General features: G+C 40.1%; 1 protein-coding gene across 1 annotated transcript in view; it reads left to right on the top strand.

Moving 5' to 3' along the window:
* Window positions 1-14584, top strand: part of ADAMTS6 (ADAM metallopeptidase with thrombospondin type 1 motif 6) — a 276006-nt gene extending 261422 nt beyond the window's left edge. Inside the window, exons 24-25 of the mRNA XM_079916157.1 lie at window positions 829-985; window positions 13847-14584. Coding sequence (XP_079772283.1) covers window positions 829-985; window positions 13847-13956 — 267 coding nt within the window. The 3' untranslated portion in view covers window positions 13957-14584. The remainder of the gene's footprint in view (window positions 1-828; window positions 986-13846) is intronic.
* The last annotated feature ends 293 nt before the right edge of the window (window positions 14585-14877 follow it).

Here is a 14877-nt window from a genome sequence, read left to right as displayed (position 1 = left end):
ACCTTGTAAACTTCACCATCACCTGTCTCTGCACAATTAGCTCCTCATCCCTTTGATCCCAAATCTCACAGGCTTTCTGGTATTCTGGGTGGCAGTCCCAAAGAATAGACCACAGCTTTATTCTTCAGCCTGGACAGCTGATCAGTCCCAGCTGAAACTAAGCCCCTCAGAGAGTAACTTCAATTCTAAAGTAACCGAATCCCCGAGTAGATGAAAAAGGAGAGGGAGACGTGCTAATTGGCTAACACCAGACCTCTTCTCAGATTTGTCTCAGATTTGTGTGACTGAACATACCTCACAAAACTCAAGGAACTTATTTATGCCCTTTTTTTTTTTCCAAACTAGTCCCATCACCAGGCCCCACAGCAGTCACTGCTGTTATACTGAACTAATATTTTGATCAGATTAAGAGCACTCCAATAGACCATCAGGTTGTTTTCCCACAAACCTATAATATATAAATAGGCAGCAATAGTGATGTCCCAGCCCTAGAACCTCTGATTATTCTACTTCATCACAAATATTTTCTCATTATACTCTTGTTTAAGTTCACCAGCACTGCTTGGAACTATTGAAATAATAGCCCCAAAATCTCCAACTGTTGTCTTCTGGAAACTAAGTTGCTTCCATTTTCTAGGGTAATAACATGATCCTTGAGTTTCTAAACCAGTTCTGTAATAGAATGACCTAATCATATACCTCTCCAAGGTGAACTACATATGGGCTTTAAAAGCTAATATCTATGGTGTTTGAAATGACATAGTATCTTTTTTACCTCCTGAAAATTGTTGAGGTCAGTATTTTGTTTCTCCCTGTCTTTTGGTTTAGTGTTCTGCTCAGTGTGGACTTGGACAGCAAATGCGGACTGTGCAGTGTCTTTCCTACACTGGACAGGCATCGAGTGACTGTCCAGAAACTGTTCGACCTCCATCGATGCAGCAGTGTGAAAGCAAATGTGACAGTACCCCCATTTCCAGTACTGAAGGTAAGTTTCCCAGCACCTCCAGTATAGAAGGTAAGGGGCCTCTGGTCTCTAGTGGCTCACCTATAGTGATTCCCAGAGTTCAAAGAGCCCCATAAAACCACTGTGGTAGTGTGTCTGCATAGAGCATTTGTGAAAGCTACATATATACTGGATATGTAATCAGGAAACCTAAGTTTTCTTCCAGACTGTTCCATTAACTGTATGACCTTATTAAGTCAACTTTTCTGGAGCTAAGTTTACTTACCTATGCATTGAGGGAGTGGGGTGGATAATCTCTAAGGTTCTGTCCAACCTAGCATTCTATGTTTGACTTGTGCTAGAAAGATAGAGATGATTTCTAATGAACCAAGCTTAAAACTGAAAACGTCTATTTCTTTTTGGCTACAACAATGGACCTCTGCTATTGTAAAGATTAAAATTCATGCTTGTGATACATATAATGAAAGCATATGTTTGAAACTACTTATGTTACAAATGCTAATTTTCTCCTTGAAGAAAAATAGAAGAAGATTATTATATAGCTGTTTATATAGGAGGACAAAAGTCTTCAGACTCTGAAATTTCTCTTTGTTATATATGGGGAAATCCCTTTATTAACAGCAGATGCCCATCCAAGTCCTGAATTTTCTTATATCTTATTTAAATAAAGGTACTCTGTTTATTCAGTTAAGCATTCATTGAAATTTCCTGAATGCTACTATGTGCAAGGCATAATAACAGAAACTATGCGGAGTGTAGAGACAAAAATGGCATAGTCAGGAAGTTCAGACTGCCTTCTCACATGAAAATGGAAGCATGATCAAATATACAAACATCTGAAGCCATGAATTTTAATTATGTAAGAAACCCAGCCATCGGACTCTGCTTTAAAAACAAAACAAAAATAAAGAGCTATGCTGACTATAATTTGTGACTACTTTTCAAATGAAAATGATATGGTCATTATTCTATTAAAAAGAAATTGTTTCTTTTTATCAGATCTATCCAGTTTGAGGGATTTTTTTTTAATCCTATTTTTCAATGTTTCCATAAGGAATTTCATTTTAGGAAGAGCAATCATCTTGCACGACAAGATGCAGAAAACTTGATTCTTTGCAAGTGGCCTGGTTCTTATATCTGAGCCTCAACACAATATACTTACTGTGTAACTTACTCTTTCAAAGAAGTAAAGCCTTACCCTATATTAATTCAAAATCAGAATTTTAATTTGCAAAATCTCTGGCTCTAGTGCCATTTCCTTTTTTTTCCCTTTGGCAAGGGATGTTCTGGAAATCTAGCTTTCCTTCTCTTGAGAAGGGCTCAAAATCTGTGACAAACAGAAGTACTTTTCATAGCAAAACTATTTTCTTTAAATGATCTAAATTTTAAAAATCTCTTTTCTCTAAGATTTGTAGCAAACAAGTCTTTATGTATTGTAAATTATTGGTATTCAGTCATGTGGGTTTGGGAGTCTGTTTTTCAGAGTTGGAAGATAAAAGGTTAAGGTGGACGAGAGGATATAACTATCATATTAAACTATGTTGTGTATTATGTTAGGCCCTTTATATTTATTATCCATTTTATATATCTCATATACATAAATATCTGTGTGTATTATATAATCGTGATAACAACCTTCCGAGAGTTGGTATTACTGATGAGGAAACTAAGGCACAGAGAGAGATAGTGACTTACCCACATTACAAGAGTAGGAAGTAGTAGAGTCAGGATTTGAACCTAGATTTGGAAGAGCCCTAGGGCATGTCATTTTCAACTACGTTTATGTGCTATTTGTAATTCACTCTTTAAAATCAGGAATTTTAAGCTGTGACAAAGTGAGAGAGCGGCATGGACATATATACACTACCAAACGTGAAATAGATAGCTAGTGGGAAGCAGCCGCATAACACAGGGAGATCAGCTAGGTGGTTTGTGACCCCCTAGAGGGGTGGGATAGGGAGGGTGGAAGGGAGGGAGATGCAAGAGGGAAGAGATATGGGAACATATGTATATGTATAACTGATTCACTTTGTTATAAAGCAGAAACTAACACACCATTGTAAAGCAATTATACTCCAATAAAGATGTTAAAGAAAATCAGGAATTTTAACGTGAAAACAGAGCTTGTGATTATGAAGTACAGACACTTCTGGCATGACTGTCAAAAGATTAAGTCTTGGGGCTTCCCTGGTGGCGCAGTGGTTAAGAATCTGCCTGCCAATGCAGGGGACACAGGTTTAAGCCCTGGTCCAGGAAGATCCCAACGTGCCATGGAGCAACTATGCCCGTGCACCACAACTACTGATCCTGCGCTCTAGAGCCCGTGAGCCACAACTACTGAGTTCGTGTGCCACAACTACTGAAGCCCACGCACCTGGAGCCCATGCTCTACAACAAGAGAAGCCACCGCAGCTAGAAGCCTGTGCACCGCAAGGAAGACTAGCCCCCGCTCGCCACAACTAGAGAAAGCCTGCGTGCAACAACAAAGACCCAACGCAGCCAAAAATAAAATAAAATAAAATAATTAAATTAAAAAGAAAAAGATTAAGTCTTAATGGTTGTTGAAAGACTGGCTTTTTAAAAATATATATATTTATTTATTTTTGGCTGCGTTGGGTCTTTGTTGCTGAGCACAGGCTTTCTCTAGTTGTGGCTAGTGGGGGTTACTCTTCGTTGCAGTGCATGGGCTTCTCCTTGTGCTGGCTTCTCTTGTTGCAGAGCATGGGCTGTAGGCGCACAGGCTTCAGTAGTTGGGGCACGCGGGCCCTCGAGTGTGCAGGCTTCAGTAGTTGCGGGGCATGGGCTCAGTAGTTGTGGCACGTGAGCTCTAGGGCGTGCAGGTTTCAGTAGTTGTGGTGTGCAGGCTTAGTTGCTGTGGCACGTGGGCTCAGTAGTTGCGGCTCGTGGGCTCTAGAGTACAGGTTCAGTAGTTGTGGCACATGGGCTTAGTTGCTCCGCGGAATGTGGTATCCTCCCAGACCAGGAATTGAACCCGTGTTCCCTGCATTGGCAGGCGAATTCTTAACCACTGCACCACCAGGGAAGTCCCAGAACTGGCTTTTTTGACATGCCCACAATAATATATGTTGAAGTTATCTTCATAACTTCATTTTAGGCCGTTTTAATAATTTCTCCAAATGCTTCTCTATAGTGGATAATTATCATACATAAGCTTTGCAGCTGAAAATGTAGTGCTGTTTTTATAGTGGGAAGAATATCATTTGCAACTGCACTTATTTCTGCCTTAAAGAAATTCTCTTAAAATGGATAGGTGTTAATCTGATATTTCTTGGATTATTTGGAGAAATACCTCATAGTCATCTCTGTCTGGCCAAATCACCTTTTATTAATATTAATCTGAAGTAAGCAGTTAGGACAATATTTTTATCCTTCTCAGTAAAGGAGGAAACTTTTAGGAAATTATTAATCCTGCAAAGTATGACTAATCTTAGAATTGTTATTCCCTAAAGCTGTTGACTCATTTAAGACACGATCACTCTCTTTTATAAAATTAGAATTAAAGTAGAAACAGTATATCTGTTGTAACTTGTTTTGTGTTCTCTTTAGCTTCCCAATAGTATATACTGAATATATTTAAATACCTGAAACCATCTGTTCATTTCATCAGAAGCTACTTATTGAATGCTTGCTGCGGCCAGCCTCTGCCATTTATTATGGAAAATTCCAAACACTTATAAGTTCGTAGTCTTACGGGAAAGATACTTCGTTTTTTAAAAATGCAAGGTAGAATGTGTTATATGGAGCGGTTTACACAGGTGCTAAGAGTGCTCATATGAATGGCTTCATAGACTAAGTGGTCCATGAGCCAGTTGTAATCTGTGGTTGGAAAAACCCAGTGTGTACCCTGAGAAAAAGGATGAAACAGTTGATTGAAGTTATAACGTCATCCATAGAGATATGAAACGGCCAGATAACATGGATTTTAAAAGAGAAGAGGCTCTTGCATGAAAGTAATGTGAGAGTGACCTGATAGTCCGATCAGGGAGAGAGGAAGTGCCTCTTACAAAGGGGAACTTGGGAGGCAAGTCCAATTGTGGGGGAAGGAGCAGGTTCTGGTTAATGCAGGACGTAGAAGAGGACCCCTTTTTTTCTACCGGAATCAGGTTCCCTTGACTCTTGGAAAGGAGGCTATTGAGAAACTAGTTCATCTCTACTCCAAGCAAGACAGGGTAGGACTAACAGAGCTCTCTTGGGATCTAAAATACAGTCTTTCATTGGGATCTTTACGGGTAACACGGGCCGCTGATAGAATCTTGGGTATTGTTTCAACTACTGAAGTTTAGGAGATGGTTCCTCTCCTGATATCTTATTATTAAAATAATAAAAAGTTTCAAACATACAGCAAAGTTGAGAGAATTTTACAGTGGACACCCGCCATCTAGATTTTACCGTTAGCATTTTACTGAACTTGATTTATCACATAGATATCTATCTGCCCGTTCGTCAAGGTGGTGGTGTTTAAAAAATGTTCTCTCCAGTCATCCAACCATAAAGTCATTTAATTAGCAAACCTACCTACCATGTGCCAGCCACTGAGACTAGGAAAGGTTCCTGTCCTCAAAGGAAGCACAGTTTAGGAGGGGTGGCAACATGCAAACAAATAATTTTCACAATATGGGCAGTACTGTAATAGGGGTAGAAAGAAACTACCATGAGTACACAGAGGAAGGGGTTATTCAGCAGAAGCATCATAGAGAAGGAAAGCTTGAGCAGGGCACTGGAAGGTGTGAAACAGTTGGCCAAGAAGATGTTGAAATGCTGGGCATTGCTGGCAGAAGGTGATTGTGTGCAGTCACGGGGCTGTGGAGTCAAACATAGTTCAGTATGGTTGCAGAGGGTGGCATATGAACAGGTAGTAGAGATGAGGCTACAAAGAAAGAGACAGGGACTTAATTTGGAGGGTCCTGTATGCAGTGGAAGGAAGTTAGGACTCTATCCACCAGTTCTGGGAACAAGTGAAGGAAATTGGGGAGTGACATACTTAGGCTGGCCGGTGTATAAAGGGGCAGAGGGAAGATAGCCTTGTGTGGGAGAAGAGTTAAAAAGTTGTTCTAAGAGTCCAGGCTAGAGATGATGAAGGCTTGAACTCAGGCAGATATAGCAAGGATCAAAAAGAGGGTAATGGGGCTTCCCTGGTGGCGCAGTGGTTGGGAGTCTGCCTGCCGATGGAGGGGACGCGGGTTCATGCCCTGGTCCAGGAAGATCTCACATGCCGCAGAGCGGCTGGGCCCGTGAGCCATGGCCGCTGAGCCTGCGCGTCCGGAGCCTGTGCTCCGCAACGGGAGAGGCCACAGCAGTGAGAGGCCCGCGTACCGCAAAAAAAAAAAAAAAAAAAAAAAAAAAAAAAAGAGGGTAATGAATTGGAAAAAAAGAATAAAATGGAAAGGAGAATAAAAAGATCCTGATGAACAATTGGACATAGGGATGAGAATATGATGTGGAAATGTTCAGTATGACCCCCAAGTTTCAGATTTAGGGAACTGGATACTATTAATCATGGTGAGGAATTTAGGCATCTATATGGAAATTAAGCACATTAGTCCCCGAAAGCCATAATAAAATAGTGGAATTTGAATAACATTTTAAAAAATAAAAATAAACAATAGAGATTGATTGAATAAATGGAAGGTTAAGGCAACAAAGGATAGTAAGAGAAAGAAAATCAGAAGTGGAGCATCCAGAAATTAAAAGTAAATATTGAGAGGGAACTAGGAGGAGGAAGAAGGAAGATATAATTTGCCATGTTTAACATCTACTTTAGCTTTTCATTCCTGAAAGCCTTCGGCTAAGAGTGAAGGCATTATAGGCTTGATCTTAACAGACTGCCACTGATGAGGGTAACACTACATTGCTGCTAAGAGTGAATTATAGACACACTGGGTATCACTGCATTTGAAATACTACTCAGTAATTTTTTAAAGTACATCGGGCAGCTGAGACTAACGTACTCAAGCTCACCTGAATTTCTATCCCAAATTCCACTTTATTCATCTTTATTCAGTTTCAGGTTCCCTTGTAGTTTGGTGAGTCTTTTCAGCTTCTCAATAGCAAAAGGCACTCTGTCATCTAGTAGTTATTGCTGCCAAATAATGATTCATGGTGTGGAAAGATGAGCAGGAAAGGTGTGGTTAGTATACATTGGTTTACCAGACCAGGTTGTCTAACGGTGGCTTTGGCGGGTCTCAGTCTCCCTCAAGTACATGATTTTGAGAGAGCCTAAGCAGCTCCAGAAACCTCCTGAGATCCATGGAACAAAACAGCTACTGAATATGGGTTTTAAGGTGGCTTCTGATGTATTAAAATCAGTGAAAGGAATGAATGGTGAAGGTCATTTGAACTGTGATTTCAAGGAGGTGAGGAAGACCAGACATTTTTGTTGCCAGTTTTTAAAATGGTCATAATCTACCTTAGCATTCAGGGTTACGTTCCCAACTGTCTGGTTTGGAGGGAACCCTGGATTTGCATTGGGATCAAAGCACCTCAAGTTGACTGTGGGTGGCATCCAGGGAATAAGACTGGGTAAGAAGAAACCAAGAAAGCAAAGGAGAGAAAGAAGTGGCTTAGTCCATGGTAGGATGGAATCAGAATAAAGTTCCATAGTTGATACCACCTTGCTTCAAGGGTAAAAAGTCAGTGGACTGTTCCCACTGCAATGAATACTGTCAGGTTCCTAGGCAAAACATGTTATTTCATCCTTTTCCAGTTTGAATATGTAAAATATCAAGGACTCAGGTACAGTTTCATCAGGAAAAGTATGCTGAGTTCACATCCCCCGCCCCCAACTCCTGCACCACACATGCACATGCGCAGCCTTTGCCACCATTTCACTTCTCACCAGGCTCTGCGTCTCCATGGGCAGTTTGACAGAGGTACAGCTGGTTGTACTTTTGTAATCCAAAGGATAGACCTGTAGGTGAGAGTCAAAACTCTCTGCTTACTGTGCTCTCCCTCTGAATTTCAGAAAGAACTTACAGGCACAGAGAACATGCATTCTCCAAAGAAAGATGCTGAATGGTCCAACTTGGTCATGGAAGGCTATGTCCCTGTGTATCCCAACTCCTCCATTGATATGATTTAGGCAGGCTTGGCAACATTTTCTGAAATGGATACAGTTTATTTACAGAAATACAGTTGCTCTTATACTCCATGCATTAAGTCAAGCCATCAAAGTCACAATGAATCCCCATCCAATTGCATTCTAAATTTATAAGCCTATGTTCAGTGTATTTTGAAATCATGTCTTTTAGGTCAGAGTTTTGAAATATTAATGTAAAGCACCTGGGGAAAAACTCACTGGCACTTCAATGATAAGTAGATTCATGTGTTGCCTATGAACAGGTTGTCTAATTTTATCATTCAGCTCTACCAGAACCCAGATTACCAGTGAGATCCACTCCAGCATACCTGGCAAGTTGCTTAAGATTCTAATCATGGGTCTAGTTCACATCGTATGGCCTACGAGCTGGCTTTCAGCCCTTGATACATCCCTAAGTCTCTCTGAGAAAATGTAGGAATAGTCCATAAATTGTCATTCCCACCAGAAATCTCTAGCCTTGGATAAAGTGAAACTTTATTTTCAGGCAGGGAGGTGAGAGGAGATGTAAAAAAAGGAGAGACTAGTTAGGTCCACAAAATATTTCCTAGAAACCACACAGTAAGGACCTCTCATCCTTCTGATAGACTCTGAAGAAAAAAGGTAGAAAGAGTGTCTTGTCATTCTTCTCCCTAGAGAGTACTTAACTGGTACATGAAGTTAGTAGAAGAGAAAATCGGGCTCCTTCATCTTAAAATCTTTGACCCTGCTGGCTCAGATTCTGCTACTTAAAAAGCAGTAGATACAAGTGTATCTGTGTGAAGAAAACGTGATAGTAAAGATCAAACCTTCAAAATAGATCAGTTACAAAGTGATTATGTTATTACAAAAAATTCTACTTGAACTAAAGGATTCCTTTCAGTAACTCTCCTAGTATAATTGTTTATGTGCAGATTATGTATTACTTGGGTATAGAGAAACCAATATTTAGATATTTTAGATATCAGCTAGAAATCATTACCAACTGAGGATCATTCAGAAATTCAATCAAAACATGTCTGTTATTGTTTTGATTTCAATGGGAAAATGTGATTTAATTTATGCACAACATTTCCAGAATGGTTTTATCACAAATGTAACCTGTATTGTGTATTGGCTGAAGGGTAGGAATGAAAAGGCTATTTAATATTTTAAATGGGCTTTGGGGATGAGGCAGACAGACTAGTAAACGGTAAGTTTTATAATTAAGGCCTCACAACTACGTACATCAGCAAAATGTCAGTGAGTCAATCCAAGGGCTTATCAGGTTAGTCCTCTTTAAATAAAAAAGTGACACATGGGCTGAATGCACCAGTATAATTTAAAGTTTGTACTGATATTTTTAAGATTACACTCAGCTTTCTGTAATGATGGGGCTTTAAAACTTCTAGGTGTGTTAAAATGACCTTTCACTCGTGTAATTTTACAAAATCTAGGGAGAAAGGGGTAGTTGGAGAAATGTATTCAGGCTATTCTGAGTGCCCATGACCTAGAAGCCCCCTTTCAAAAAAAATTTACCCCTTCTCTAAGGTGGCAGAGCAAACCTCCTGATAAGGATGTCCCCAAAGACTGAATTACCAAGGCTATCAGCCAAGAATAAGAAGTATCGACAGGCAGAAACCTTTTTGCAGTAAGATGCCAAGAATGCTGCCAAAATAGAGTTTGGAGTCAGACAAACCTGAGTTCTGGTCCCACTTCTTAGACCAGCTGGCTGTGTGACCCATAGTGAGTTTTGTACGTAACCTTTTTGAGCTTCAGTTTTGCCATCAGTGTAAAGCTGACATTTTATATACTTAAAATGATTAAATGTATATAAATATGTAAAACTGCCTAAGGCAATGCCAGGCACATACGAAGCACTTGATAAATTATTTTTAATGTTATTACTAGATTAATCTCTCATGGAGTTAAAAGATCTGAAGAATGTAAGACCAGTCATTGGTGAGTAGGTTTTCATCACTCTGAAGACTGACTCTTCCAGTCTAGGCAGTCCCTAGACAGCAAAACCAAGAAGTAGGAATGGGACCTTCCTCAGGGCCCCACCTTCATGGGAGCCCCCTACACTCCATCAAGGCTGTGTCCTTGTATAGCCCAAGAATCACCATTTAATATCTCATCAGGGCCCATTATCTTCTTGGCAATCCTCAACCCTGGATCTTCCCTCAGATCTCTCCCTACCTCATCATAATTTACCTGCTCTCTGTTAAAGTCTTTTCATTAATTTGCTTATGTGTGCCAATGAAGAGCCTATATATATTTTGACAGGGATCCCGGAGAAATAATACAGGATGGTTGTTCTCCGATGTGTTATTGGTAACAGTAACAAGAGCTGATAAACTGAGTGTTCACTCTGTGCCAGGGCCACACATGTGCTGTAGGTGTTACCTCATACAAGCCTCACAGCATCCTATGGGCTTCATTTCACAGATGGGGAAACTGAGATTTAGAGAGGTGAAGTCACTTGGCCAAGGACAAACAAATGCTGGGAGGAGGTAGTGCCAGAATTCACCCCCAGACCTGCCACCCCTCACCACCGGTGCTCTCAAGTCCTGGGACACACATAAGCAGTCCCTACCTCCCTAAGCTTGATCCTGCTCCTAGGGCCCAAATGAATTCCTGCTTTCATTCAAGTTACTTGGAGTCAGGTTAGCTGAGAACAAACTTAAAAGAGGTATTGGGACGTTCAGAGGGGGATACCCTGGCAGCTGGCCTCCAGCTGGCCCCTAGACTGGACACTGCTCCTAGCTGAAGGGCTGTGCTGGGGCCGCAGCATGCAAGGGAGGCTTCTCATTTACAGCACCTACCTAAGGAGCTGAATCCCTGAGTATTTAATAGCCTGAATGGGTGGATGGAGGGGGTGATTGGAGGAAGAAATAATTTATGAATATTTTATTTTATTCATTATTTATTGTCTACTATTTAATCAGATTCTAAAGTCTAAATCCAAAAGAAAAATCTGTGAATTTTCTTGTATTTTGCTCATCTCAGAATTTTCCTGGTTCAGAAACTCTTCCAAAAATGGAGTAATGAATCTCCCAATAAAGTTGTACCTCAGGAAATATTCTTCTTTATTTTGTCTTCAAACTGACTTGTGTCTATAGGGCAGCATTTTCTCAGTAGTGATCTAAATATTGCATCCTTGTTGAGAAATTCAGAGCACAACTTACTCTCATCAGGTAGTAATAATAACTAATAGTGATAATGATAATAGCAATTCAGTATATTACACTTACTGAGAGCCAATGACCATTTTATGCACTGAGCTAGGTGATATCATAGGATACACATGCTACATGCGGGAGTGGGAACACTCATCTTCCCTATTCACAGATAAGGATGCTTAACCTCTTAGGCACAGAGAAGTTAAGCAATTTGTTCAGAGTCATAAAGTTCATAAATGGTAAAGCTGGGCTTAAACCCAGCAGTCTGGCTTCTAATTTTATTTCCTTGTACTATTAAAACAACCGGTCGTCCTCTATCCATTTATCAACTAAATCATTTCTATATTTTAGCAAAATAGACCAAAGCCAAAGTTTATTTGGTACTTTAAGCAGTCCCACCAAGCCCTGTTAACAGAGCATGACAGTGGTAGTCTCCGCTGGAGGGCTGCCCCATTAGGATGGTGATTTGAAATTAAAGATGAGTGATATGTGTCAGCTGTCCTCATCCTTTATGCTTAGCTTTTCTCATCATTTTAATGAATGCATTATCTGGACAATATATTCCTCTAGGTAACACTGATACAACTTTTTTTTCCCACAAAAATATTCTTAGTCTAAACTTTTTTTGGTTACTTTTCACTGGTCATGACAGAGAGGGGGAAAAAAATAACAGGTGATTTCCAAATTAAAATATATGGGGACTTCCCTGGTGGCACAGTGGTTAAGAATCTGCCTGCCAATGCAAAGGACATGGGTTTGAACCCTGATCCAGGAAGATCCCACATGCCATGGAGCAACTAAGCCCAGGCACCACAACTACTGAGCTTGAGCTCTAGAGCCCGTGAGCCACAACTACTGAGCCTGTGCGCCACAACTACTGAAGCCCATGCACCTAGAGCCCATGCTCCACAACAAGAGAAGCCACTGCAATGAGAAGCCCGTGCACCGCAATGAAAGAGTAGCCCCTGCTTGCTGCAACTAGAGAAAGCCCATGTGCAGCAACGAAGACCCAATGCAGCCAAAAAACATTTTTAATTAATTTTAAAATAAAATAAAATATATGGAAAAAATAAAATAAAATATATGGAGATATTTTCACCTAAAATTCAGGCTTGATTCACCAAATATCATCCAGTTTCTTCTTTTTTAGTACAAAGTTTAAAGAAATTTTTAATGTCTCTCCTACCTTCTTTCAGCCAAAACTTAAATTTATTGAAAATCTTAGTGTAGAAAGTTTCTATTCAAATTTCTGTTATTCTCTTTGTAAATCAAATTTCAAGTAAGGGAGTTCGATGGTGGCAGAACTTATGCTTTCAGAGGAGTAAGGGTTACAGTTTAAAATTTTCAGTCTTTCACCAAAAGAGCCTTGAAAGTGAGATCAATAAAATTGTTTCCTTACTTTTTAATAATAAGAACTGGAAACTTTCCCATTTCTTTGCATTTAATTTTCCATGTTTACCATATGGCTCATGTACCATGTACATGATCTCTTAGAACTTCAGTGGATTTCTGAAGCCAGGAAAAATAAACAAGGAAGCAACAACAACACTGTTACACTGAACATTTCCCAGTGTTCTGCCTGATTCTAATTACCTTAAACAGTTTACCCAGGATGCTTCAGTATAACCACCTGGAAAAATGAGGGTGGAACTTTAATTCTGGGAGGCAAACGTAATTACTAGATTTACAAAGTATTTTAAAATCCCCAGATAAAATTGAAGAGAGGACTGGAGAGGAATATCACTATTAGCAGTAGTGACGTTGTATGGGGTGGCAGGGGTTTCTGAGAATCAAAGGTCAGTCTCTTTTTCTGCACTGGCCCCTCAGCCCCATCTTGTGCAACCAGCCTCAACGGGAGGTGGAGAAAGAATCATTTATTCACCTTCTGGCTGCAAGAACAGCAGACTTCAACTGTGGCAATTCTAGTACTGAGGAGAAAACACACATAGGAAAAAAGAAGGCCATGTCTCACTTCCAAATTAAAAAAAGACATTTCTACATGTTTCCATAACCCACAGACTGCTGCCATTTGAGGCCAACCCCTCAAAGTTTTCCTCTTTGTCTAGTGTAGTTGCTGAATCTAGGCCACTGTCAGCAATCCTTTTCATTCACCGAGGCCCATCCCCACACCCCACAGATGCAGAGATTCTCCTGGGACATGTGTACTTTGGTATCAAACAATGCAACTCATGTTTGATTTTGGATAACCTTGCACTGCTGAATAAAATAACCCTTGAGAAAGAAGCAATAAAAGCGCTGTAAGAAAAATGACTCATGTTTCCAAGCTGTCTAAAGTGATCACTTATCCCAACAAATGGTAATTCTTTCAAGACACAGTGGGCATACACCATACTTATAAAAGTCTGGGAGAAAAGCCTTGCAATCATTTTTTTTTAATTTGTGTTAAAATGTATCAAAAAACTATTTCTGGTAGGGTGTACCAGACAGGGTATGCTTGAAAACAAAAACAAAAACCACATGGATGTGAAAGCCAAGGTGCACTGGCCCAAGGAGGCAGGATGGGGCAGGGGTGGGGGGGGGTGGTCCTTGCTGAACATCCAGGCTCATTGTTTATGTACTTGTTTTTGTGCCTCTAATTGTTTTCCCTTTTCTGCCCTCACTCATTAGAGTGCAAAGATGTGAACAAAGTGGCTTATTGCCCACTGGTGCTGAAGTTCAAATTCTGCAGTAGAGCATACTTCAGACAGATGTGTTGTAAGACCTGCCAAGGACACTGACCCATGGAAAGCCAGAGAGAGCGCCTTGTCATTTCATCGTGGAAATGCATCCATCACAGAGAGCCACCCAGAGGAAGAGGATTGATGTCCTTGCAAATGCATTACCCTGTGGAAAACGTAACCACTGGTCAGCCCTAGCTGACAGGATTTCAATATTATTTTAACTTCTGTGAAGTGGGATTTTTTGATCCAAAGTGCTGGACACGGTATTAGGAGGGAATGCCAGATTGGAGAGATCCAAACAACACAGGGAGACTTGTTTACTGTGGAACGTTTGTGTTCTTTCGAGTAAATCCAATAGCCTGTTTACCTCCTTGGACCATTAAGATAATTTTTATTATGGACTTAGCAATGACACTGAATCCATTTGTATTTAAAACTGTTTAAAATGTAGCTGTTTTGACTTGGTCAACTATGGAAGTAAAGAAGATTCAGAAATCTTAAGTCATAGCTTAAAAATATTTACTATACTTTATCACTACAACAGCACCACGATTTAAATTCTAAAACGGGCTTTGAACTGTAATTTAAGGAGCAATTATAAATCAAAAGTAATGAAAGTTTGTATTATTTTTCTTCATTCCACTTAATTTCCTTAGGAATAATCCCCCTGTTCTGAACACTGCTGTGAGCCATATATCAACTATATTAAACTGAACAACAATGAAGGACTTAGTTTAAAGCAGTGCATCAGTTACTGCAGCTGTGCAAGTCTGTAAATTCACTGCTAAAAGACTGTGGCTAACTTGCCATTGTGCAAGTGAAGCTGAGATTTCCATTAAAACTTTAAGAGAAAAACATTTCAATTTCATGCAGAAGCCAGACCTGGGGTATGGTAGAGACTGAAGTACCAGGCCTTTTGCTGCCATCACACAGGATGCCTCAGTTCTTATTTGAGTCACCCCAACTCACTTGTGTTTA

Source organism: Stenella coeruleoalba (assembly GCF_951394435.1).
Source record: "Stenella coeruleoalba genome assembly, chromosome: 3".
Classification (NCBI taxonomy): Eukaryota; Metazoa; Chordata; class Mammalia; order Artiodactyla; family Delphinidae; genus Stenella; species Stenella coeruleoalba.
This window is presented reverse-complemented; position numbering and strand designations above follow the sequence as displayed.